The sequence below is a fragment of the Hibiscus syriacus genome, unplaced genomic scaffold (assembly GCF_006381635.1).
Source record: "Hibiscus syriacus cultivar Baekdansim isolate YM2019G1 unplaced genomic scaffold, ASM638163v2 tig00109937_pilon, whole genome shotgun sequence".
NCBI lineage: Eukaryota > Viridiplantae > Streptophyta > Magnoliopsida > Malvales > Malvaceae > Hibiscus > Hibiscus syriacus.
This window is the reverse complement of record NW_024062534.1, coordinates 455,643-482,122: the sequence shown is the minus strand read 5'-3', so window position 1 is coordinate 482,122 and position 26,480 is coordinate 455,643. Positions and strand designations below refer to the sequence as shown.

The window sequence follows — 26,480 nt, the reverse complement described above, 5'->3', positions numbered from 1 at the left end:
AAACAACGTAGAAGTTTGGTCCTTAGAATTTTAATATAAATGCCGCCATTGTCCATCGTTATATCATATATCCCCAATTCTGGTCGATCCCTTTTTTTTATCCCTAATTTTTTTATCGATGGGCAGTGCGTCTTCATCAAATCGTCACCACCGTCGAGCCTCTACTGAGCAATGTTTTAAGCGGCGTTTAGAGAGTAAATGCCACAAATTTTAAATATATAGCGGCGTTTACAATTCAATTGCCGCAGTAGGCAATACAGCAAAATAGTTTTATATTGGCATTGTTCGCGGTGTTTTTATAAATATATGCTGCTAAATTGGTATATATAGCGGCGTTTATAGCCAAAACGCAACAAAATTATTACATTTGCGGCGTTTTTAGACAAATGTCGGTACAAACTCATAATTTAGTGGCGTTTTTGAAAAACGCCATAATATATTAAACATATGGTGGCGTTTGTATAAATAAATGCCGCAATTGTTGTCGTCCTATACCCATTAGAGGCGTTTGTGTTTACAAACGCAACAAAAGGTTCATAATTTGGGGCGTTTTTTAAATAAACGCCGCAGTAGTCTCATTAATCTCTGGCATTTTGTGGCGTTTGAATTTAAAAACGCCACTAAAGTGATCTATTAACTCTTGCGATACCATTTCTCTTCTTTCAAGAACATTTACGATCGAAAATAAATGCTGCCCGTTTCCATTCAAAGTCGTCATCACCTATACTAGTTCTCTGAATCTTCTACTGCCCCTAAACATAAAACCCCAGTCGAATTGTTTGTATAAAAGCCTAGCACGAGAGAAACCCTAGTTCTCTGATTATCTTGCAAAAGAATTAGTATTTTGAAACCCTAGCTCAGAAGAATTAGGAGGGAAATTGAAACATCAAAAGGATATTGGATATCGTTTAGGTTAGTATTTTGTATGATGAACACTCGTATATTGAATCATGTTTCTTCTTCTTCTTTTAATTATGTTAAATCATGTAAATTGTTAAGGTTATAAAATGATATTCTCATGTTACCATCTTTGACAAAATCATTTACGAAAGTCAAAAAAACTCTAAGATATACCCGTGTTCTTGTAATTAGCATGCGTTTCTTATGTTATAGTCACGGTCACCACTCACCAATCTTTTTTCTTTCTGCCATTGGGAGTTTCTCTGTTGTTAATCCTATTTTCCCTTTCGACACAGTCGACAAGTTTTATTCTTTTCAACTGATAATTATTACAAAAATTGTTGTCGTAGGACTTATTGGCCAATCGCAAATGTTCATTGCTTGTTGCTAGATATCCTGAGGTCAGAACTGATTTAGTAATCACTCTGCATGGTGATGCTATTGTTGTAAGTTATTTGTAATTTTCGTTCTCCTGTTACTCATCCTAATGATTTGGTGTTCTAAAGTATTTGAGATGATGTTTTGTTCAATTATATAGGTTTTGCATTTGTTTACAGTAAAAATTTTATGGTAAATAAGAACAATTATTTTCATTAATAAAAATGAAAAAATAATCAACACCATTAACATTAGCTGCAAAATTTAGAGAAAAAATGCTCCTGCTGTAGTTGCCATGGCTTATGATAATCTTCAATCCGAATCACTTTCCACACTCCCTATGGCCTTCAATCCCCTTGGTCTCTGCAAACAAAAACAGGGAAGAAGATAACTACATGCACAATATATTCAAAAACTTCATAGAAAAAGATGAGGGTAGCCAAGGATTCAAATAACAGTTTTGGTCACGATTGTGGCAATAGCGGGTACTATTGCGGTTGTGAAATAATGGTTTCGATTGCAGCCACTATTCCAATAGCGGACCACTATTTAAATCCCTGGAAATAGTTGTCATATGTTTACCTTCTTAGAACTCTTTTTTTCCCTAACTTCGTATCTTTCTTGGCACATATCAGTCAACCATGCCCCAGGGCTCACCAGCTACACAAAATTGAACCCAGGGCTCACCAGCTACACAAAATTGAACCCAAAATTATGAGAAATCCTTATCCACAAGATAAGATCATCATATACCTCAGCTTTTGATACATTTATCTCACATACACGAACGAATACAAGATTTTATATTAGAGATTAAAACAGATTATCAACGTAAAATACAAAGGAAATTCGACAATTGGATTGCTTACAAGTAAGGTCCTTTGGATGATTTGGACCTAGAGGGCATAACACTTGGTGATGATTAAATCAAGGAACATTGACTAGTTCCTTAATTGGGAACATTAATTTTGTTTTGAGGTAAAGTTGAAACCTTAATTGGGATGTATGATTAGTTTTACATATTTGATACTTTGTTAGTACTTAAGTGACTTATACAAACCTATGTTCAATGTTAGTTTATGATTTGATCATCAATAACAATACGTTAAAGTTCAAACATATGTTCCTGTTTGGCTGCAACATATGATTATCCCTTCTCATTTTATTATTTCTATTTTCTGTCTATAATTTCAGCTCATTTGCATTGTCACTCCATCATCAAGTAACATATAAGAGACACGCAATACACTGAAGTTTGCTCACCGTGCTAAAAACACAAAAATCCAAGAGGTAGAAAACAAGGTATGCTTGTATTTTAGATTTTTAATACTTTGTTGTTGTTTCCAGTTACATGCGTGTCTGTTCTTTGTATGTGAAGCACATGCTAGAAATACAAACATGTATACGCATGCACATGCTAGAAATTATTTCCGTATTGGCTATTGAACCTTTGTTAGTCCACATTAGAGACTCCACAGTTGTTTAAAACCCTATTTGACATCTAAAAAAGAAATGGTTACATAAATATATTTAAAAGTCTAGCAATCATCGACAAATAAGGCAATTCAATTAATCCAAATTTCCTCTCATTTAATGGATTAAATGTAGACCATTGTCAAACATTTAGAATTTAGGTTTGGCTCATTCTTTACTGTCACTTTGTGGACCGATGGTGGATGATTAGAGGCTAATTAGTATCCGAAAATGAAAGCATTTGTGAAACCGTTCGTGTTTATTCAAGTTTACCCATCTCGGAATTAGGAGGATGTAGGAGTTATCAAAGGTTTGAACTTCGAATTAGGTTTTAATTGAAAATTAAGTCTTTTATCACTGTACTGATGATTATTTTTTAATATATATATATTTAAATTTTTATATTATACATTTATATTTTATGTGTGATATAAATTATAGAACAAATAAAAATAAAATAAATTATGATATTAGAAAACTAGAAGATGAGCAAGGCTAGATTAAGTGCGTGATTGAATATTGAAGTTCAAACCCATATACCCTTCTGAATCTGATTCGAATATAACAAAACACTTTTTCATTTGTTATTTGATTTAACCTAGATTTAGAGAAATTTCACCTAAACTAAAATTTGATACAAATTTTAAGGTAAAAATACTCATATAATTTGACATAATTATATATAATTTTTTATTAGATAAAATAATGACCTAATTAAAAAATAGATAGAGGGATATTATAAAAAGTATATTTAAATATATAAAGATCAATTATATTATTATTATTGAGTCGAGATTGATAGTTTTCACTCTTAATTCAAACTCAACATAATTTTATTATTCAAAAATCTCAATGGATTAAATGTAACATTTGAATTTGAAACTCCAGAAATACGAAATGGATAAGAGTTTGATGGATTTCTCAAGGGTAAGCGTCGAATATCGAAATGGAGTCAAAAAATTTCTAAATTTAGCTTTTCTGAATGCAAGCCAAGAGAATATGATTCTTTGCCCTTGTAATAATTGTGTTAACATTAACTAGTACATTCGTGAAGTTCTGTACGAGCATCTAGTTAATTTTGGATTTATTCGGGGGTATAGAAAATGGATCTTTCATGGAGAGTTTGTTCATATAGATCTGCTTCCATGAGTTATTCGACTTATCTTGCTCCTTCTCACCATCTAACTTTTAGAGAAGATGACATACAAGAGATGTTACGAGATGCATTTAATATGCACACTCATCAGCCGTATGTTACAGAAAATTATTTTCAGAATGATATTAATGATTTCATTGAGATGAGAAGAATTGGAAGTACTGAAGAGCCAAATGGAGAAGCGACAAAGTTTTACAAGTTGCTGAATGAAATGAATGAACAACTTTATGAGGGATCAAAGTTTTCAAAGCTTTCTTTCTACATTCGTCTTTTCCATTTAAAATGCCTGGGAGGGTGGACTGGTAACTCCTTTACACAATTGTTGGAGTTACTAGGAAAAGTGTTTCCTTTTACAAAAATCCCTCAATCATGCAAAGATATGAAGAAAATAATAAAAGATTTGGGTATTGGATATGAAAAAATTCACAGTTGTCCAAATGATTGTATGTTGTATTGGGGTGATCGAAAAAATCAAGACTCTTGCCATGTATGTGGAAAATCTCGATAGATGATTAGGGAGGCAGAAAATGTTACTGAGGATGAAGCTCAAGCATGATCAAGAAAGAAACCGATTAAGATTCTGCGATATTTTCCTCTCATACCTAAGCTACAAAGATTGTTTATGTCCTCCAAGATTACTGAGTCTATGAGCTTGGAAGCCATTTGACAACAAGTATCCAAGTTTTACGAGAGATCCTCGAAATGTCAAGCTTAGTCTTGCAACTGATGGGTTTAATCCATTCAAAATCATGAGTACTTCGTATAGTACTTGGCCTGTTGTACTTGTTCCATACAATTTGCCTCCCTGGATTTGCATGAAACAATCATCTTTCATCTTATCCATGATAATCCCCGGCGAGAAAGGCCTCGAAAATGATATTGATATTTATATACAGCCGCTAATTGCAAAGTTGAAACAGTTATGGGAAGTGGTCGAAACGTATGATGTGTTGACGAAGGAGAATTTTAATTTACGCGCGACTTTATTATGGACAATTAATGATTTTCCTACGTATGCAAATTTATCGGGTTGGAGTACCAAAGGTCGTTACGCTTGTCCTTGTTGTGCTGTAGAAACATGTTCGAAGTGGTTGGTTAATGGAAAGAAGTTCTCTTATATGGGACATCGTCGGTGGTTACCTGATAATCATAGATTTAGAAGTCAAAAGAATATGTTTGATGGTGATGAAGAGTTTCGAAATGCTCCTGACCAAACAACCGGCTCTCAAATATTCAGAATGTTGAAAAATATCAATTTTACTTATGGAAAGATGAGTCAACCAAGTAGTGCACGATCAAAGAAAAAGGCAAAGCAAGTCAATGAAGAGGTTGAAGTTGACGAACAAACTGATGATGAGTCTGATGAAGAGGATGATCCAAACGAGGTAGACTTGTGGAAAAAAGATGAGTATATTTTTCGAGTTGCCTTATTGGAAAAAACAGATTTTGAGACATAATCTTGATGTAATGCATATTGAGAAGAATGTTTGTGAGATTATTATCGAGACCATTCTGAATGATGGCAGAAAATCTAAAGATAATCTTAAGAGTCGACTTGACTTAGTGGACATGGGAATTCGGCATGATCTTCATCCGCAATTACGTCCAAATGGAAGAAATTTCTTGCCGCCTTCTATTTTTTCTCTTTCGAAGAAAGAAAAAGAAGTGTTTTGCACGGTGTTGAAGGATATAAAAGTCCCAGATGGGTATGCATCAAACATTTCTCGATGTGTCAGTGTTAAAGATCGAAGACTTTATGGTTTAAAGTCAAATGATTATCACATATTAATGCAAGATTTGCTGCCAGTAGCTGTTCGCGGTTTTATGTCGAGTAAGGTGAAGTCTTGTATCATTGAACTTTCTAATATAATGAAAGCCATATGTGGGAAAATTCTAATGGTTGAAGAACTTGATAAACTACAAGATCGAGTCGCCTTGACTTTATGCAACTTAGAGAAGATATTTACACCTTCATTCTTCACAATTATGGTGCATCTGCTAATTCATCTTCCTCACGAAGCAAGAGTTGGTGGTCTAGTTTTCTATCGATGGATGTACCCTATAGAGAGGTGTTATTTGAATTACACGTTTCAAATTACTACTGATTATACCTCTCACTCAAATGTATTTACGTAATGTTGTTTTGTGTTTAGGTTCTTGGGCAAGTTGAAGTTTTATTGTCGTAATAAGCGTTATCCGGAAGGATCAATTGCTGAAGGGTATTTGGCAGAGGAATGTATGACATTTTGTTCTAGATATTTGGAAGATGTTGAAACAAGATGGAATAGACCAAATCGAAATGATGTGTTAAGTACTGATGACTTACCTCAACATTATTTCTTTGGAAGTTATGGTCAACCATTAAGGAAAGTTGAAATTGCACACTTAGATGACACGTCTTGGGTACAAGCACACTGATATGTTATTTTCCATCACGATTCAATAGATCCCTTTCGTACATAAGTCTTTCGGACCCAATCCTAATGAAATCTCTTTATCTTTTATATTTATCAATTCTTAACGACATAATATTCTTTATAGTGAGTTTAAAGAAGTATTGAGATCTCGAGCATGCTCCCGAAGATTAAATTAGCGAGAGCTACATAAGTTATTCACATAAACTTTTCATGAATGGTTAGGCCAGACGGTAAGCAACTAAATCTTACGGAACACTTATAAATTATTTATGTCTTGCTTTTTATATCCACGTCAATGCAAATTAATTCACCATTCATGTGTAATAGGTTTGGAGTGGGAGAGAAGTTAGTGAAGAAGTTAAATGGCTTTCTCAAGGTTCAAATAGAATAGTTAAAAGATATAATGTCTTCCTCATTAATGGGTTCAGGTTCCACATGAAATCTCGTGAAAGATTAAGAAGGACACAAAATTGTGGAGGAGTAGTTACTTCGTCAACTACAAGTTATGCTACTGTAAGGGACAATAATCCACATGAGGGAGAGGTCGATTATTATGGAAATCTTACGGACATTATTGAGTTAGATTATTATGGAAAACGAAAGGTTATGTTGTTTCGGTGTGACTGGGTTGATATAAATAAATGTATAAAAAGAGACAAAACCGGGTTTACAATGGTGAATTTCTCTCGATTAATTCACACGGGTCAACATTTAATGGATGAACCATATGTATTTTCTTCTCAAGTGAAATAAATATTTTATTGTCACGATCCAATGGATGACGGTTGATATGTTGTGCTTCGAAATACTCCAGAGACTTGATAGACATCGGGGATGGAAGTAGAGACGACATTGAAACAAGATCAGAAAGTTTACCTCTATTACCACAAAACTTAGATGAAGCTATCATTAATACAACACAATTTCAATGGGTCCGGGAGGACGTTGATGAAGATATTTATGACAACTGACATTATATAAGACTTTTGTACGATTTTATATCTTAATTTATTTATTTATAATGTTATAACCTTTAACATGTTGTCTTTCAATATATTCATTAATTAATTCATTTTTTTATTACTCATGTTTGTTTATTATAGATATCATGCCGAGGAGAAAAATAAATGATTTGCGGGTTGTTCGAGCTTCTGAAGACCATGAAGAAAGAAATAACGAGGAATCAAATGCACCTGAGTCTTCCAAAGTTCCAGAAACTGTTGAAGAAGACGTAGAAATTCAAAGTAATCTTCGAAATATTATTTACTATTTTGTTCATTTTCAAAACTGGCATTTAATAATTTCTTATATAGTTGAAAATGCTGGAACGCGCAAGAATCGAGGACGTACAACTTTGAAGGAATTATATCAACTTACTCCTGGGCATCGTGTCAAAGTTTCAAGAAACGATGTCGGTCAACCTATTGGCCCAGAATCACGTCTTCTAGCAGGTTACTTAGGCATAGTTGGATGTAATGTGAATCTGTTACTGATCAATTACGAGTCATGGCGCGAAATGCCTAATAGTAACAAAAATCAAGCGTTGGATTTTTTAAGGTAATAATGTCATTATAATACATACTCTATAGAAATTCAATACTAATTTATACTTACGGTGCACACTTATTTGCTATATAGGAGAAATTTTCTTTATAAGTCTCTGATGATTATGTGAAGCAAACGTTAGGGAAGAGATTGAGGGATCACAAGAGCTCCTTAAAGAAGAAATACTTCAAGAATGGTCTCAGCCTTGAAGAGAAGTTGCAAACAGTCCCACCAGGAATGCTCAGGTACCAATGGGAAGATGCAATCATATTTTGGAGTTCACAAAAAGGACAGGTATGATGTATTTTTCAGAAATAATTGTAACGAATTGTAAATCATCATTAAAAGTGGTTGTTTGACATTGTAGGACCAAGAGCATATTAGTGTTGCTAGCAAGCAACAACAAAAGTTTACGCACACGGCTGGATCGAAGAGTTTTGCTTGTATAGCTCATGAGGAGGTATTATAGATTATTGAAATAGTTTTTTCCTTTCCATGTACATACTAACTCATAGTAATTATATTATGGTACATTGTAGGAAAATACATTCAGTTCTAAAGTTGGTCGAATCCAACTCTTCGACATAACACATACGAAGAATGATGGCACTCTTATGACTGCTGACGCTGCAGAAATTATGGTACATTTTTTGGGTAGATGTTTTAAATTTACCTGACTTTATTTATATTTGTACAATGTCATTTTTTATTTTAATTAATTATTCACTTTATTAGGAAAAATTGAGGGAGAAAAAGGCGGAGTATCATGTTACTGCTTCGAGTCAAGGTATTGTTAATGATGATGACATTGGAAACCAAGCTATTAATGACGTTTTGGGTCCTGAAAGATATGGTTGGGTGCGCTGTCAAGGATCATTCTTTACTCCCACCAAATATTTTGGATCCAGTTCATCACAGTACATGTCATCACAGTCTCGATCTTCCCACCAACAAGTTTGTCGTTTAAAAGAAAAGTTGGCTGAGATGGATCAACAAATGGCTAATTTGAAAGCGAAAAATGAAGCAAGGGAAGCAGAGAGAGCAGCAGCAGAAGCAGCCAGAGCAGCAGCAAAAGCAACCAGAGTAGCAGTGGAAGCAGAGAAAGAAGCAGCGGCAGCACAAAGAGAAGCAGCATATCAGCAGAGATGTGAAGAATTTGAAAAACGACTCAATGATATGATGCTGATGATTCAGAAAACGCAACCTCAGAATCCACCATCGTAGTCTCATTTATGTTATGAGCATTCTATTGAACCTTGTTTAACTGAACTTATATTACGTTAATGAAAACTTTTATTTATTATATTGGATTTGATGTTGTTTGTTATGGATATAGAGTTTGATGTTATTATTGTTTTGTTTGTTGGATAATGGAACATGTTGAAAAAATAGTTTTGGGGTAATCAAGCATAATTTTTATGAATGTTAATTCTGTGTTATTTAGCGGCGTTTGTAACAAAAAACGCCGCAATATATATACAGACCTTTACCGACGTTTTTAGCAAAAACGCTGCAAAACATCAAAACCTACTACGGCGTTTGTGGAAAAAACGTCGTAAAACATCAACACCTACTGCGGCGTTTGTGGGAAAACGCCGCAAAACATCAACACCTACTGCGGCGTTTTAGAGAAAAACGCCGCTAAACATCATAAACTATTGCGGCATTTATCTAAAAAAACGCCGCTAAATATCAACACCTATTGCGGCGCTTTTTGTTTAAAAACGCTGCGAACTTTAGCGGCGCTATTTTTAACGGCGGTTTTTGCGGCGTTTGTTTTAACGCCGCATGTGTTTTTAGCGGCGCTTATAAACGCTACTAAAAGTAAAAAAAAAACGCCGCAAAAAATCTGTTTTTGCTGTAGTGCTTCTAGTTTATATCTTAAATCTCTCTTCCCACCTTCAATTACTCGCATATTCATTCTTCTCCAAATTGGACTCCTCCATTGGACTGCTGGCTCACACTTTTACTGTCTTTTTAACTCTAAAAAATTAGGCAATACTGTAGAGAGTTCTATAAAAATCGGTAAGTATGCTCGACTACAAATAATTTGTCATTGACAATGACGTTAGTAATTAGAATTTGAATTCAAGATATCAACCATAACCAGGTATGTGACACAACTAATAATCTCACATTTAAAACGTTGATATGATTTTCCCAAACATTTCCCAATTATTATAAAACCTTTCATGTTAGATTGTTAGGCACACATCCTAATGGACAATGACTCGATATCAAGCTGCATGAAAACTACCTGACCTAAAAGTTTATTTTTTATCCAAAATTATCAAATTTAAGTGGACAGTGTTAAAAAGTAGGAGGACCACAAAGAGCAATATCCAAAGAAAGTGGAAGGGCATATCCAATTTTACAAGTTGAAATGTGTCGAGTGAGTTAGGATCTTCAGTCATCCTCGACAAACGACGAGGCTGTTGTCGTTGATTCACTGCGTCTCGTTTCACGGTCCCAAATTTGTGAATCTCACGTCGATTACATAATAAAATCTGATTAAAATGCAATTGACCTATAAGAATATTAAATATGTTTTTAATGAATATCGAGATTTAATGCATTGAAATGGTGTCATTCGAAGAGATTTAATGCATTGAAATGGTGTCATTCGAAGAGATGAGTCAGAGAAAATAGTGATTGATTACGACTCCGCTGCCCTTCGGGACCATTTGTCCAGCATCCAAAAAGCTTTCGTTTGAAGGACAAAAATGTAGATCATTAGAAATAAAAAAATAAAAAATAATTAGTGTGGTTGGTAATAGAAAAATGTAAAATATTCTTTTCCATTTCCCATTTAGAAGCACAATTCTTGTGGACTTGGAATTTCTGTTTTAAGTACACAAGTGGTTCCATCCACCACCGTGCGTGGAACAAAATGCGTAGACTGTCATTCGGGGTTAGACAAACTAATGAAATTAAATTTCCCGGAAAGTTGGTTTCATCTACAAGCCCCAAAAATTTATAAATACCGTCCAGTCAAGTTCCTTTAATTAATTCTTATGTTAAGATGTTTAGAGGATATTTCTACATACTACAAGTAATCAAACCTTTAATAGAAAGATAAAAACAAGTGTATAATTTTGTTTAAGTCAATGACATGCATGATTATAGTGATGTAAGATTTTATAATTCTATTTAAATTTATTGATTAATTACTCAACTCATACTATCCATCAACTTCTTTTATCCTTTTATAACCGTCCCTATAGGCTATAAATATGTGTTGATTATCGATAAACATATATTTTGTTTGTGAAAATTATTCACGACTTGTGAATTAAAGAGGATATGAAATACGGTAGGGGTGTATTCGGTTCGGTTTGGTTCGGTTTTTTATCAAAAATTGAACCGAACCGAAATAAACGGTTTTTCAAAATTTAAACCGAAATCGAATGGTTAAAAAACTGAAAAATCGAAATTGGTTTTTTCGGTTCGGTTCAATTTTTTAACGGTTCAGATTTTTCGGTTCGGTTTATCGGGTTTTCAATGAAAAAATCACTTGAAACTATAATTTTTTTTAAAAAAATTGCATATTCGATTCAATATGGAACCCGACCCGACCTGACCTGAATATCACACTTAAAAAAACCCGACCCGACTCGACTCGAATATCACACTTAAAAAACCCGACCCGAACAAAATAAAGCTTCATCCGACCCGACCTGAATATATGAATTAGAAATCCGACCCGACCCGACCCGAAATAATAAAAAATTATTTTTATTTAATAAAAACAGTGACTTAATCCGACCCGAATTATATATATTTTCGGGTCGGTCCGGTTTTTTTCACCCTAAACCCGAACCCGACCCGAATATCACACTTAAAAAACCCGACCCGACCTGAACAAAATAAAGTTTCACCCGACCCAACCCAAATATATGAATTAGAAATCCGACCCGACCCGACACGAAATAATAAAAAATTATTTTTATTTAATAAAAACAGTGACTTAATCCGACCCGACCCGAATTATATATATTTTCGGGTAGGTCCGGTTTTTTTCACCCTAAACCCGAACCCGACCCGAATATCACAATTAAAAAACCCGACCCGACCCAAACAAAATAAAGTTTCATCCGACCCGACCCGAATATATAAATTAGAAATCAAACCCGACCCGATCCGAAATAATAAAAAATTATTTTTATTTAATAAAAACAGTGACTTAATCCGACCGATCTGAATTATATATATTTTCGGTCGGTCCGGTTTTTTCACCCTAAACCCGAACCTGACCCGACCCAACCAGAATATCACACTTAAAAAAACCCGATTCGACCAGATTAAAATAAAGTTTCACCCGACCCGAATATATGAATTAGAAACCCGACCCGACCCGAAATAATAAAAAAATATTTTTATTCAATATATGAATAAGTTACCAAAGGATTGATGAAGGTAGTATGTTCAAATTTCAATTCCGTCCAACAAGAGAATTAAATTACATCCATTTTTAGATGAAATTCACTTTCTCTCATTTGATGGAATTCAATTCCATCAGGGATTCCAATTCTATCGGGGATTCTAATTCCCTTAAAAAACTTGAACAAAATATAGAAAAGTGGTGAAATTAGATTCCAATTCTCACCAATTATAAGAGATTCCATCCAACCAAACGCTATCTAAAAGTTTTACCTTAAGAATTGGAATCTTTGACGTAAGCATAGTGGGTTCCTCTCCACTTTTCTCACCCATCCCCGTTGCCGAATAGCATAAGCTAAACTCTATAAATACGGTTCCAAGGATGCCAAACCTAGGCTTGAAGGCGCCACCACACAGCAGCATCTTCATCCTCCTCTTCCTCCGCAGCCGAAAGCTACAACACTGGATCTCTTATCTACCGTACCCAATCCACCAAAAAGAATGGTCGGAACTAACTCCACCGTCAAATTCCTCTGCAGTTACGGCGGGAAAATCGTCCCTCGCTACCCTGACGGGAAACTTCGTTATCACGGCGGTGAAACCCGTGTACTCGCCGTTGATCGGTCCATTTCCTTCGCTGGTTAGTATTCTCTCCTATCCTTTTATCCATCAACTTCTTTTTTTTATTAGAATAATTTTAAGTTGAATCGGGGTTGTTTTAAGCATGGAAGAATGATAAAGAATGATATAATATACAGAGCTATCGTTGAAGATGGGAGAGATGTGCGGGACACCAGTGAGTCTACGTTGCCAGTTGCCTACGGAGGATTTAGACGCGCTGGTTTCGATCACTTCTGATGAGGATATCACGAATCTCATCGAGGAATACGACCGTGTGGCGTCGCCGCCGTCTTCTTTAAAGATCAGGGTCTTCCTTTCGCCGCTGAAATCGGCCAGAAAATCGATTTCTTCGCCGCCGAAACCGGCCAGACAATCGATTTCTTCTACGCCAAAGCAGCCCACAAAATCGATTTCTTCGTCGCCTTCGTCATCGACTTCGTCGTCGTCCAGTCCCAGATATTCCTGCATACGTCAGATCCCGGGGACTCCCGTAGCTTTCCCTCTTTGCTCTAATAAATGGGCGGGGAAGATGATTCCTTACTACGGTTACCATGGTCAACCTAGTCATATTTACCTTGTTCACAGCGGGAATTACAGGCAATAGCATAAGCTGGAAGGGGATCATATGATTTATTAGCCAGTTATGATCCTTCGAACAAGTAATGATCAATACTACCCATAGAAGAAGTTAAACCATATATGATATTTGTATTTGAAAATGTATATCCTTTAAGAAGAACTGGTTTTGATTAATGAGTAGCCATTAATGAATTCTCAGCTCCTATATTCGTTTTCCATCATCTCCCAAAAATCCCCTAGTTTTTTTTCCTCTCGGAATGTTTTTGTTTGTCGAGTTCCACTGAACTTCAATTTCTCTCAGCTTCCCCAATAATAATTCTCCGTTCTGTTCAATCTCCGTTCGCGCTTAATCATTGAAGCAGGTTCCAGAATTCTCTCCCCACGTTCTTCTTCCTTATCCTCGACAGTTTCCCCTCATTCAGATCCACGAGTGCAATATTTTCGCCGGCATTATCATCTTTTACTTCTTGTCCTGATCTTTTTTCCTTTTGCCTGTTAATAGATTACATTTTATGTGCTCTATCATAATGGTGTTTAATGTAATTTTTTTTTGTTATTCGAATTTGGCAGGTCAATGAATTGAGGACTTGAAACACCAAACAATCTTCGGACGATTGGAGGAGTTTTAGCTTCAATGGGTAAGTTGCTTTTACTTTATAATTAAGTCGGAACATTTTATTAACTAAGAATCGATTTATAAAATTTAATTTAAATTAAATAAATAAATTTATGAGTATTATATTTATGAGCAGAAGCAGATAAATATAGTTTCTCTGTGGGAATATGTAAAGATGATACGGAAAGCCAATGGGCATAGATAAGTCGTGATGAGTGATTCAATTTATTGGTTCATTTATGAGCCAGATTGGATCCATTAGTTGCAAAACGGCAAAAGCAGCAGCACCGAAGCAATGGTTGTTTCCAGTAGCAAACAACCCAAGTAGCAATTGCAATAAATTAGAGGGACCATTGGAAGAATCAGATGACTCATCACTCGGATTTATTGAAGAAAAACTGTCTCATTGGACAGCTGGTATGAATTTTTAACTAAATTAAAAAGAAAAATACTAATTCCAACTCAAATTAGTTAGATATTGTTTACAAGTGATCGTATTGATGAATGGAAGCCATGGTCTCCACACATTCAGCAAGGAATATTCCTGTGGGGATATACAAATATTAAAATTGGATTAAGAAAATCCAAATAATGAATTATACTTGCCTTAGGGGAAAATGGTAAAGTGAATTTAAGGTTATCCTATTCCTACCCCACCATTTGCTATCTTTTCTTTCTATTTAAATAAGAGAAACTATGTGACCAAGGTTGGTATCGAGAAATCATGAATTTGGCAACTGTATTGATGGTAAGGAGCAAGAGACCGGGTGTGTGTGGATGGCCTACTGAATGATGAAGTATCCTTGGCCTCTGTGTCGAAACGTTTCCAAGGTCGGGAGGTGCATCCTTTAAAGTTTTGCTTTGATATGTGTATTGAATCATGGTTCTCGATAGTCGCTACTAATTCTTTAAGGTGTTATTGAATCATTCAAAAACTTGTTAATTTAATAAAATTAAAATAAGAAATTAAGTCTATTTATCGGTGAAATAGATCCGAGAATACGTGTGACGAAGCATTAGCACACTATAATGCTCTTTCGATACCTAGTCGGTTATAATGTTTTCTTAAAAAAATGATTAATTTAATTTGTGATCCTATGAGAAATAAATTTTGATTTTGCACCTAAAAATAGAATTAGTTAGTAAATATACAAATAAAAACAGACTTGGTAAGAATAAAATATATATACAAAAATTAATAATAATAATAATAATAATAATAAAAAGAAGGGAATTAAAAGGAAACATAAGAAAAACCAAAATAAGAAAACCATATCAAATTATAAAACATAAGTTGCTGACTAAACAAATTAAATTAAAATTTTAAACAAGACGTGAACCAAGTAAAATTACAATGAATAAAAGTAGTTTGTCATAATTGAAAATTAAGGTAAGTTGAATTAAATTTAAAAATGAACTAATTGGAAACAAAAAGTATGGTTTTGATTAGAGGAAACTTGAAAAAAAAAAGTTAGATTAATATAGAAACCTAAGAATTTAATAATCAAGAATAGGACTAAATTAAATATAAAAAAAAGTAAATTAAATAAGCAAATGAAAAGGAGTTAAAGTGCGATGAGAGTCAGATCGAATAATTCAAAAACTTTCAGGGATTGCAAATGTTATTTTCTCAAGAACCCATGGAGGCACATGTAACTTGTTTGGTAATTGATGTTCTTCTCCTATTTTACTCACTGTATTTTTAATCCTTTCAATTTAACCACTGAATTTTATATATTATTTTTTTATTACTCCGTCGTTAACTGTCTAACAATATTATGATGTGAATAAATTAAAATATTTCCTAACCTTTAAATTTAATATCAGAAAAAAGTTAAATTAAATAATATTCTGAACTCTTCCTGCTTCTTCATCCAATTCGCTTTCTTCTTTCAACTCTTCATCATCATCATCCACAATAAAGCTACCATTCTTCCCCTGCAGCAACAATTTTCTTATGCACACAACTTGTCGTTTTCCAGCCATTCTTCTTTTGCTTCTCACAGTAACCAATTTTAGAAACCAAACACAAATTTAGTTCAACAAATTTCAGAAATAAGTAATCATACTTTGTACTTCAAACTTACGCTCAATTACAAATTATATGATTACAAGAAAAATCAAGTTCTGCAATTACTAATTCATTGTCCAACTAGGAAATGAATAAGTTATAAATCATTTAAAATAACGTAAGTGAATGATTTTTCATGATTTTCATTTTCTTAGTAACCAAACACAAATCCAGCCTAACAAAATTGAAGAATTAAAAAGTGAATTTTACCTTTTATAGAGTTGATATCTTCAATGTCAACATTCTTTGCTCCACTCTCACTACCCAAATTCATTTTTTCTTTTTCATTTTCTTCCGTTTGCTTCAATACAAACCAAACAGGATCCCGACCCAATACACAAAATCAATTGCAGTTTTCCACCTGACCTTTATCAGAACATTTAAAAGAATTTGATCTCTCCGTTCGTTATGCTCCTTACACAAATTGGATTTGTGCCAATTACTTCAAAGCAAATCCTGGGCTCATTTCAGGTCTCCTTGATTTTGTTGACCAGAGTTTCAAGCTCGAGTTCAACGTGACAATGAGAGACGATTCGATAAGTGATGTTGAACCCTCTTGAGTTTTGGGGTTTTGAAAGTGGGGAGGAAGATGATGGTTTAAGATTTAGGGATCCAAGTTTTACGATTAAGGTTTGAGTGTAGATTTTTAAAAAAAATTATTTTTCATTTTTTAAAATTATAAATCTTACATAGAAGAATTTATTATTTGAAATAATTTATGCAATAATTCTGTAAATGAAGAAACCATTAAGTGATAAAAAAAAATTAACGTATAAAGTTAATGATGAAATTAAAAAAATTAAAATTATAGTGAATGAAATAAGAGATATAGTAAACTATAATCATCAAACGTGTAATTTACCCAAATCTGGAATTAGGAAACATAGTCGTGAAAAATAACGGGATTAGTTTAAAACAGATAAAAAGAGATTTACGCTTTTCCAATTCCGCGCCACTCATTTCCAACCCGTAACCGACCCGGTCCATTTCCAATCCTTAAACCTACCATCTTCTTATAACTCATTCACGAGTGAACTCAGTTTGATTTACAAAAGAATCATAGATTTAATTAGAATTAAAATTACGTATTTTATTATTATTGCCACCCATGAACAATGACAGACAGCACCAGGCTTTTCATTTTATTTTATTTCCTGTTCTTGGATTATTGTTTAATTATTTAACTCCATCAATTCAAAAAAAATATTTAATTTGATAAAAATAATTTTAAATATCTAATTCAGATAAGAGTTTAGTTTAATTTTTTTTTATACAATAAAGCCTTATTAAACTATTTAAGCTGGATAAGCCGTTTAATTGTTACAGGCAAGTCTCTCTCTTTTTGGGCATTTTGGGTATTCCGTTGCTAAAGAGAGAAAGAGAGAGAGATGATCGTAGGCTGTTGAGGTAACCGTTGGAGAAGAAATCAGGGAATCGGAAGATAGGGAGAGTGTTTCTGGCAGCTCATCGTCTGGCTTTCGCAGACTGAGCTCAAAGGTTTCTATTTGTTGTGTGCTTGTTTCTTTTGTTTCTTTAAGAAAAAATGATGTGGATGATGAACGAAGGAGGAGGCCATAATTGTCCGAAGAAAACTGATGACACCTGTGGTGATGTTTGTGGCCAGGTACTTCACTATCTTCATCTCCTCTTGTTTTCGTCTTCTCGTTTCATCTTTTTTGGTTATTCATATCTTCAACAGGAATGTGGGGGTCGTTAATGGAGCTGAAAAATCTTCTTGGATCTTAGTTAAATTATAATAATTAGCTGCTGTATGTATCTTGTTAATCTCTTTGTTTTTTGGGTTTCGTATTAAACTTTTGAAGAAGAAAAAATATGCGTTTGATTTGATTTGGGGGATTGATCGTATTCATGTTCATTTTCAATCGATCTGAAATTTTGTATAGCTACGTGTGAAACTATTTGGTTAATTTTTTCTGGATCATGTAAAATTCAGTACAATAACAAAGATTCGAATAAACCTTAAAATCGGATATCAAAGATGTAAAAAATGCTAGGTGACAAGTAATTTGGGAACTTATTTTACAAAAGAATTGGTTTGCCTTTAGTACCTCGAGGAAACTGGCTGGAAAGGTATTGGATTGATGCTTTTGACAGGTAGCTATTTTTGAAAGCAAATATTATTTTGCTTTGTAGCTTCTATTATACTTCTCTAAGGATCTTAAAAGGCATTACAAATTTGTATATGATCTGCACATATTTTATTGCTAGAGATTATTATTTTTCCTGAAAATTTTATACTTCTTTTATGTGTATGGAGTGCCCTGTGTTGAAATATTACTTTGGTTCATAATATCCTAATGTATTTGATTAGTATTGAATTATTGATATAGTATTGTTCTGTGCTACAGGGATCTAGCCGGCTGAGCATGTCGAGAATCCGCTGCATATTGCGTGGCATTGATTTGAAAACATATATATTTCTATTTGTACTAGTTCCAACGTGCATTTTCGGTATATATGTTCATGGACAGAAGATTTCATACTTCTTGCGGCCGCTATGGGAGTCACCGCCCAAGCCTTTCCATGATATCCCGCATTATTATCATGAGAACATGTCGATGGAGACGCTCTGCAAACTTCATGGTTGGGGAGTTCGTGAATTTCCAAGACGGGTATATGATGCAGTGTTGTTCAGTAATGAAGTGGATGTTCTTACCGTAAGGTGGCAAGAGTTGTACCCTTATATTACACAATTTGTTCTTCTCGAGTCTAATTCGACATTTACCGGAATTCCAAAGCCTATGATTTTTGCTAGTAGTCGAGATCAATTCAAATTTGCTGAGCCCCGATTGACTTACGGATCCATTGGGGGAAGGTTCAAGAAAGGAGAAAACCCATTTGTTGAGGAGGCTACGCAGCGAGTAGCATTGGACCAGCTTCTCAAGATCGCTGGAATTACGGATGATGACTTGTTGATCATGTCTGATGTCGACGAGATACCCAGCAGACATACTATCAACCTCTTGAGGTGGTGTGATGACATTCCTCAAGTCCTTCATCTTCGGCTAAAGAATTATCTTTATTCTTTCGAGTTTCTTGTGGATGATAAAAGCTGGAGGGCATCGGTCCATAGGTATCAGACGGGTAAAACAAGGTACGCACATTATCGTCAGACAGATGAGATTTTGGCGGATGCAGGGTGGCACTGCAGCTTTTGCTTCCGCCACCTTAGTGAGTTCATATTTAAGATGAAGGCTTACAGCCATAACGATAGAGTAAAGTTCTCTCATTATTTGAACCCGAAAAGAGTCCAGAGAGTAATTTGCAAGGGTGCTGATCTATTTGACATGCTTCCGGAGGAGTATACATTCAGGGAAATAATTGGGAAAATGGGTCCTATTCCCCATTCTTTCTCGGCAGTTCATCTTCCATCATATCTTTTAGACAATGCAGAAAAATACAAATTTCTTTTGCCCGGAAACTGTTTAAGAGAGAGTGGTTGATTCTTATAATAACTGGAGATGGTTTGGCTAGTTGGAGGTTCTACCGGTGTGACTCCCCACGATGGGTTCGATCGAACAATGGATGACTGCGGTGTCTCATCGGCTAAAAGTCATGTTCCTTGGATGAATGCTTGGGAATTCTAGGTTTGTATATAGCTTTTCTTTTTCCCTTGATTAGAGTTTTAATTAATTGGTGAAGGGATGTTTCATTTACTGAGCTGAGGCCTGAGAATCTTCTTCCTGTTGCGGGTGCGTGTTGATTACCTTTAGTTGATTACCTTTAATTGCGTATTTCCATTTCATCTTAGCAACAAGCAAGAGATGATATTCCAGTCCACAAATCTTGTTTGAATACGTCTGTAAATTGTTCAATGCCACGTTCGTCTATACTATTCAACACAGGTGAAATATGGGTATGAGATGCCATCTTATCTGGTCTGCCCAAAGTGAATGCATACATCCAATCTTAAAAATATCATCAAACTTACAAAAACGGCTATGGATTTGGCCAGCACCCAGCAGAGGTATTCTAAATTTGTATGCAGTGCACCAGGGAAACTGCCAAAATGGGGCCTAGTAGTAACCAGCGGAACAAAGAAGAGACTAGTGGGGGCATGGTGCCTCCAAAAATATTAAAAAAAATAAAAGGTAAACTATATATTTAAACTTTTTTCTTTCAAAATCATACCAACCATTAGTTTAGGTTTCAATTTGGTATTATATAGTTTAAAATTTAAAGGTGATGTTGGCGTGTAATTATAAGATATATAACATCATCATTAAAAAAATTTAAGAAAATGACACATCAATAGTTTCTATTACAATAGTTTCTATTAAATTTTTTAACAATGAGATACCAAATTGAAACCTAAACTAGATGTTAAGTATGATTTTAAAAACAATAAAATTTAAGTACTAATACAAAATAAAAATAATAGTTTAGATGCTAAAAGTGTAGTTTTCACAAATAAAATGTATATATTTATTTACTTATAATATATATCTATATCCATATATTAAATTTGGTCCTTTAAAAAACATGTATTATAAATTATTAAACTTAATTATCTAAAAAAGTATATTTTACTTTAAAATTTAAAAACCACTTGAATATCATTTATTAGAAGATATTAACATTCATTTAATTGAATGAAAATACATATATTATTATTATTATTATTATTATTTTCAAGATACTATATATATATATATATTATGTTTGATTGTCCAACTTCTTTAATATGTTCATCTAAATCATCAAACATTCAACATCAAGCATTCAACATTTAATTTTATTTCAGTTGAAATTAATTTTTTTAATTCAATTTATATTTATAGTTTTATTAGAAACCTAAAAATAAAAATTTAAACCCCTATTATTTTCTTAATTTTTTATGTAAGTAAATGAATTTTAAAAATTTATAATTTTTATTAATATGATACTGTAACTCCTTAGGCTCGGCCTGAGAGTTACGATCGAATCCAGGCAATCCATGTCATATATAGAAATCATTTTAGTTAAAATAATACATGTAATGATAAACATATACATATACTAACATCAAAAGTATGTATATACACATCCATAAACAAAATACAAGTAATACATACACATAGACAATAATAAAACATGTGTCACCAAAATATAACATAAAAAGTGTATAGAAATTTACAATGATACAAAACGGAGAATAGTCGATCATCCTGATGCCAAGTGTGCTAGCCTAATTTTGAGTAGTATCTGAAAAGTTAAAAATTAAAGAATGAGCTAAAAAGCCCAGTGTGCTCCTTGCGGTGTATAAAAACATTTAGATAAAATACTTTGGTAAAAGTTACGTACGAAATAGGTTTTGAAAACATGAACACTACCCTAATTTGAACACTAGAGTGTGTAGGTTTCTCTGAACCATACACCCAACTGTACACCTGGTAAGGACCTTATACTAATAGCATAAGGGCTTGCAGTAAGGACTTACCATGTGCACAAAGCATATGAGCTTACGGTAAGGTCTTTCAAGTCATAGAAAAAGCTTGAGATACTTTCTCCAATCATACCCCCAATGATAGTAAATTTGCATGTATTTGAGTGAAAACAATAGTTTAATTTATTAAAATGTTAAAACATGCCATATACTAGAATCAGATACAAAAATATAGTAACTAGAAATTATGCTGAAAGTATACGATAATCAGATATCATACAATCAAAGTGTTTAATAAAATTAGAAATTTAAAACAATTCAGACAAATATTTCAAAACAACACTGTAACACCACTAGGAACACACTTGTACCGGTCTGAGAAGTCAAGGACGGTAGCCTACTCTTGAATCTGCCTTCATGGTCAATGATAGCTAGATCCTACAAATTGGAATAACTAAATCAAAATACTAATAAAATACGTAATAAACTTTAATTCAACTATTTATAAAAACCTACGAGTAGGTCTTAAAGTTCACGGATCGCCCTGATCTACCAGACAAGGAGCATCGGATCTAATTAACTATCGATCAGAGGATTCACGAGCACCTTCATGAAAATATAATTCAAGATCAATTATATAATCAAATCTCAAATAAATAAGCATAAATGTTAAAATTACTAAATATTTTTGATTTAACGCGCTCAATTCGAAGCTTTCAGGTCAGAATTTGGCGAAACGAACCGTAAAAGCAGACTCAGGAAATCAAAAAACCTCAACAAAGAGGTTTTTGGAAAAAGTCAACGTTGGTCAACGGTGGTGATTAACGGTCAAGTCAACTGTTCAACGCGATTCGATGTAACTCGACTCGACTTGGTCCAGTACGAAAATAGGCCGGTATGGTTAGGCTTGTTTGGATTTGGGTTTGGGCCATACAGGTACACGGGTCGAGTCGGATACGGGTATGGATCATACATGAGTACGGATCAGGTAGCGGGTCGGGTTGACCTACTTCTAGAAGCCCACCAAATCGGTGGACAAGCCCTATGAGCAGCGGTGGAGTGAGCGCGTAAGGGGCCACTAAGCGTAGGAAAAATTTCAGAAAATACAAAAAATTATTTTAAGGGATTTTAAATCACTTACCTAGCTCGGTTCATAAGGATGAATGACGGAGAGTTCGATATTGACTCATCGAAAACTTGTTATCGCTCATCCCTTCACACGATGTGCGAAGATGACAACATGGTGATCACTGTTAGACTTAGAACGACGCAAGGAACACAATGGTGTAGGCAGTGTAGCAAATAGAGCTATGGTCAACGACGAAACGATGTTTGAAATTTTTGAGAAAAAAAAATACTAAAATGGGAAGGTTTGGAGAGAGATAAGTTTGGTTTCTAAATTAGGCAAATTTCTGTATTTTTTATATAATACTAGTATTCGATTTATTGGTTGACTGATTCGGATCGAGTATTGTAGAGATAATAGTGACTCTTTCAACCCAGTTTCCTCCATTCGTAAACAAAATTTATTATTTTTATTTAATATTAATATATATTGATAACGAATGTTTAAATACATTGTCGTCTTTGGTGCTCAAACCTGAGATCTCTAAAAATAACAAATATTTATTTAACCATAAATTGATTTGTGTAATATATATGATTTTAAAATCATAATATTATACATTTATTTCGATATTATGTCCTAAATCAGAGACGTAACTAAATCCCCGACAGAGAAGACTCAACCACTGTTAACACAATTTTATTCTTGTAACCGGAAAAAATCGGAGACGTAAGTAAAGGGGTTCATAATGGCCTTGGCTCTTAAAGTGAAGGATTAATTTTAATCTCTTTATATTTTGAAGTTTAAAGTTTTTTTTTATTAATTGGCGTAAGTACATGAGAATATCTATTTAAAGATAAATCTCATTTATTTGACATTGAATGCTCCCACTTATACCAACAGTCAGTTGGTCTAGTGAGATGAGCTATTAGATCTCTTAAGCAAGGTTAGAAGTTCATATTCTGACGATTGCGAATGGAGCAAATTGAGTTGAAAGGATTGTCATTGCCTCTGTAGTAATCCTGAATTAGTCGATTAATAGATCAGATATCGGTGGTTACACCAAAAAATAAAAAAAAATACTCATACCTCTGACATTCTTAGTGCTCGAATCTGAGTCCTCAAAAAATAACAATAATCTTTTTTCCACTAAGATCATTTAATTCGTGCCGAAACTTTAAATATAGATAATCAAAACTTATACTTTACCTCTCTAAACTAAAAAATTATAATAAATAAAAAATTATAATATTTTTTTTATAAGTTAAGTCAATAGTAAAATTACCTTTTCTTCTTTTAAAAAAACATAATTTACTCTTGACATCCTCTCGAAATTCCTAGCTTCATTATTGATAATCATTTAATAAACAATAATTAAAAAACAACAAATAATTACACCAATAATAAAAAAATAGTATGATCATATTATTTAAAAGTAATAATTGAACATACTTTTAACAATTTTAAGATAATAATTTCATCTCCCGCTATTTTATTATAGATATTTTTAAGACAAATTATGTAAATATTACTAAATTTTATTAGAATATTTATTTTAGTTACTATTTATTCGATGCAAGATTGAGATATATAGTAAGGTGGATTGTGAGAAGAAAAATAGAAAGATCTTCAAAGATATTAAATTTATTAAATTTGTACAAAATTTTAATTGTTTCATATTTATAAAATCATAAATGATTGGAGTTTTTATCATGTTATATTTATTAAACAGTGATAATTTTATTAAATTAAAATATAAATTTTAATTTACTCATTTAAATTTTTAAACATATATATTCGCATTTAAAGGCTGAGCTAGAGGAGTTGACGGTGGTATTAGTTCTTCCTTTATATTATTAAATTTTAAATTTACATAATAATTAAATTATATTCCGATCCTCTAAAATGATCAAATTTTAATTTTTTTAATAATTATAAAATTAGAAATTAAATCAATAATAAGTTTATGTTTTTTAACTTCAAAAAAATTATAATTTATTTTTAATGTCTTTTTTTTATATATAATTATAGATATTCGATCGACTAATCTAGATTGACTATTATAGAGAGACAAGAGCGACTCTCCAAATCCATTTTGCTCTATTAAAAACTGTCTAGATTCGAACCCCAGACCTTACTTAAAGGATCTAATGTCTCATCTGACTAAACCAGTTGTTTTTATGAATAATTTATTTTTTGGATAGAAAATGATTACAAGGTAGTATATATTCAAAATCTGTCTTAACTATTGATCCCCACACACATTTTATAAACGCAGTTGCTCGAATTTTTCACATTTAGTGAAACCAACATTTTTTTTAATCACTAAGACCATTTTATGAGTTCGAATAACTTGAAACTTCATCCGTACCCGAGAATGAAGAAGCACAAAACAAACTTCCAAGGTAGAAGGACTTTAAAAAAAAAAAAACATCAACCCATCACTTTCTTAAAGGCTTTATTCCCTTGCCACTAATTGATGCGAAAACAGACTTTATTCCCACCACCACTCACCTAATTGATGATATTAGGGTCTAAGGTGTAATTTACAGTTTTAAGAAGCTATATCCAATGATGGGTCAACCTCGACGTCGCTAATAATCTTGTCATCGGATTTGGTTTCGGAGAAAAGGTTCCATCGGTACAGATTTGGATACGCGTTTTAGGAATTCGTTATGCCTTTGCTTTTATCTCACCACTTGGAATTACTTGTCCTCTTCCTTCATCGTCTTCTTGTTTGGTTCGAATTCATTCAGTCCACCAACTTGGCTTCGTACTCTTAGATATTATATTGATGGTGACAAAAGGATGGGAATTAGATTCGTTGTCATCTTCAAAACGTCGTCATCTTGTACTATAAAACTGCAATCTCATAACTCAAAAGTTTTCATAATTCAGATACCTTGCAAGCACGAGTGAGTACTACACAATGTATAGCCCTCTAAACCATGACAACCGCCCTAGGGTCAGATGGGGGGACGCCTCGTATGGCCATCAAGTTTATGTTAGGACAACAGAGCCGATGCCTTCCCCGTCGAACCACCAACCGAGGCATCCGGTTGTCGATTTCGAGTTCCACAAGGGTTCCGACGATAAGCATGTTCATGATGTTCCAAGAGCCCATATGATGGGATTCGAGCATTATGGCCATCCCCGACTTGTGAAGACTACTGATAGTTTTCAAATCGAGGAAGACGTCGACCAAGAAGCTGAGGACTTTATCGCAATAGAGCATAAGAAGTTTGCGTGTTCGAGGACGGGGATGCCGACGAGGAGTGGTTGAGAAAGGAAGAGTGTAAGCATAGGATGAATAAGCTCCACAGATTATTATAAGAGCATTGATAATTTATAACTACGCACATGCTTGGTGGGGAATTATTGTCAATAGGTCAAGCACTTGTGCTTTACTTGTTCTATTTCTTTTGATGTTACTCTCTTTTAAAATCTTATAATAAACAGTGAGAAACAAAACCGTTGGAACAGAATGTGAGGCTTTGAACACCAAGACAAAGCATGTGATTCAGCTAAATCCCCCTGTATTCCCTTGATTTCAACCTAAGAACTTTGCCATTCACCTTTACCAAAACAGAAAGCAAAATAATGAATGTAACCAGAGTTCTCTTCTTTTATTTCTTTCCCCAAATCTTTCAGACAAATTTTATGAGGCCAAATTTGTTGTATGATCTGTTGGTAGAATATCGAATTTTATGAAGAAACTTCTGGATTTTTTAGATGCAGAAACCAACCAAGTGTCCTCATCCAATCCAGATTTTGAGTCCATTTATGTAGTAAAATCAACATGCATGGGTGATTTTTCATGTAGGTTATTTAGCTTACAAAAAGGGAAATTTGTGATTCTTTTGAACAATAATAAGATATGACAACACTGAAT

At 33.7% G+C, this 26,480-nt stretch overlaps 2 protein-coding genes and 2 long non-coding RNA genes across 5 annotated transcripts; 3 read left to right on the top strand and 1 right to left on the bottom strand.

Annotated features, from left to right (window-relative positions):
- Window positions 1–1,546: 1,546 nt before the first annotated feature.
- On the bottom strand, window positions 1,547–2,170 carry LOC120210890. The gene is made up of 3 exons (XR_005524535.1): window positions 2,148–2,170; window positions 1,861–1,938; window positions 1,547–1,641 (listed from the first exon to the last, which is right to left on the bottom strand). It is a non-coding gene; the product is annotated as an uncharacterized LOC120210890 (long non-coding RNA).
- Window positions 2,171–8,242: 6,072 nt separating this feature from the next.
- On the top strand, window positions 8,243–8,641 carry LOC120210889. Its single transcript, XR_005524534.1, has 3 exons — window positions 8,243–8,329; window positions 8,409–8,510; window positions 8,605–8,641. It is a non-coding gene; the product is annotated as an uncharacterized LOC120210889 (long non-coding RNA).
- Window positions 8,642–9,628: 987 nt separating this feature from the next.
- Window positions 9,629–20,006, top strand: LOC120210885. 2 transcript variants are annotated; one of them, XM_039209539.1, is made up of 3 exons: window positions 9,629–9,640; window positions 17,621–17,760; window positions 18,506–20,006. In XM_039209539.1, the coding sequence occupies exons 2-3, from the start codon at window positions 17,680–17,682 to the stop codon at window positions 19,598–19,600; spliced, it is 1,176 nt and encodes a 391-aa protein (XP_039065470.1). In that variant the 5' UTR covers window positions 9,629–9,640; window positions 17,621–17,679; the 3' UTR covers window positions 19,601–20,006. The 2 variants fall into 2 exon arrangements, with proteins under 2 accessions (XP_039065470.1, XP_039065469.1); XM_039209538.1 differs by lacking the exon at window positions 9,629–9,640 and having other exon boundaries at window positions 17,465–17,760.
- On the top strand, window positions 12,657–13,665 carry LOC120210886. Its single transcript, XM_039209540.1, has 2 exons — window positions 12,657–12,889; window positions 13,008–13,665. Exons 1-2 carry the CDS (start codon window positions 12,751–12,753, stop codon window positions 13,472–13,474), a joined length of 606 nt encoding a protein of 201 aa, XP_039065471.1. The 5' UTR covers window positions 12,657–12,750; the 3' UTR covers window positions 13,475–13,665.
- Window positions 20,007–26,480: the final 6,474 nt, after the last annotated feature.

Excerpts from the sequence above, each read along its gene's own strand:
- LOC120210885 (XM_039209539.1), top strand. The coding sequence starts at position 17,680 with ATGATGTGGATGATGAACGAAGGAGGAGGCCATAATTGTCCGAAGAAA. Across the intron at positions 17,761-18,505 it reads GTGGTGATGTTTGTGGCCAG|GGATCTAGCCGGCTGAGCAT; the intron begins GTACTTCACTAT and ends TCTGTGCTACAG.
- LOC120210886 (XM_039209540.1), top strand. The coding sequence starts at position 12,751 with ATGGTCGGAACTAACTCCACCGTCAAATTCCTCTGCAGTTACGGCGGG. Across the intron at positions 12,890-13,007 it reads TCGGTCCATTTCCTTCGCTG|AGCTATCGTTGAAGATGGGA; the intron begins GTTAGTATTCTC and ends TATAATATACAG.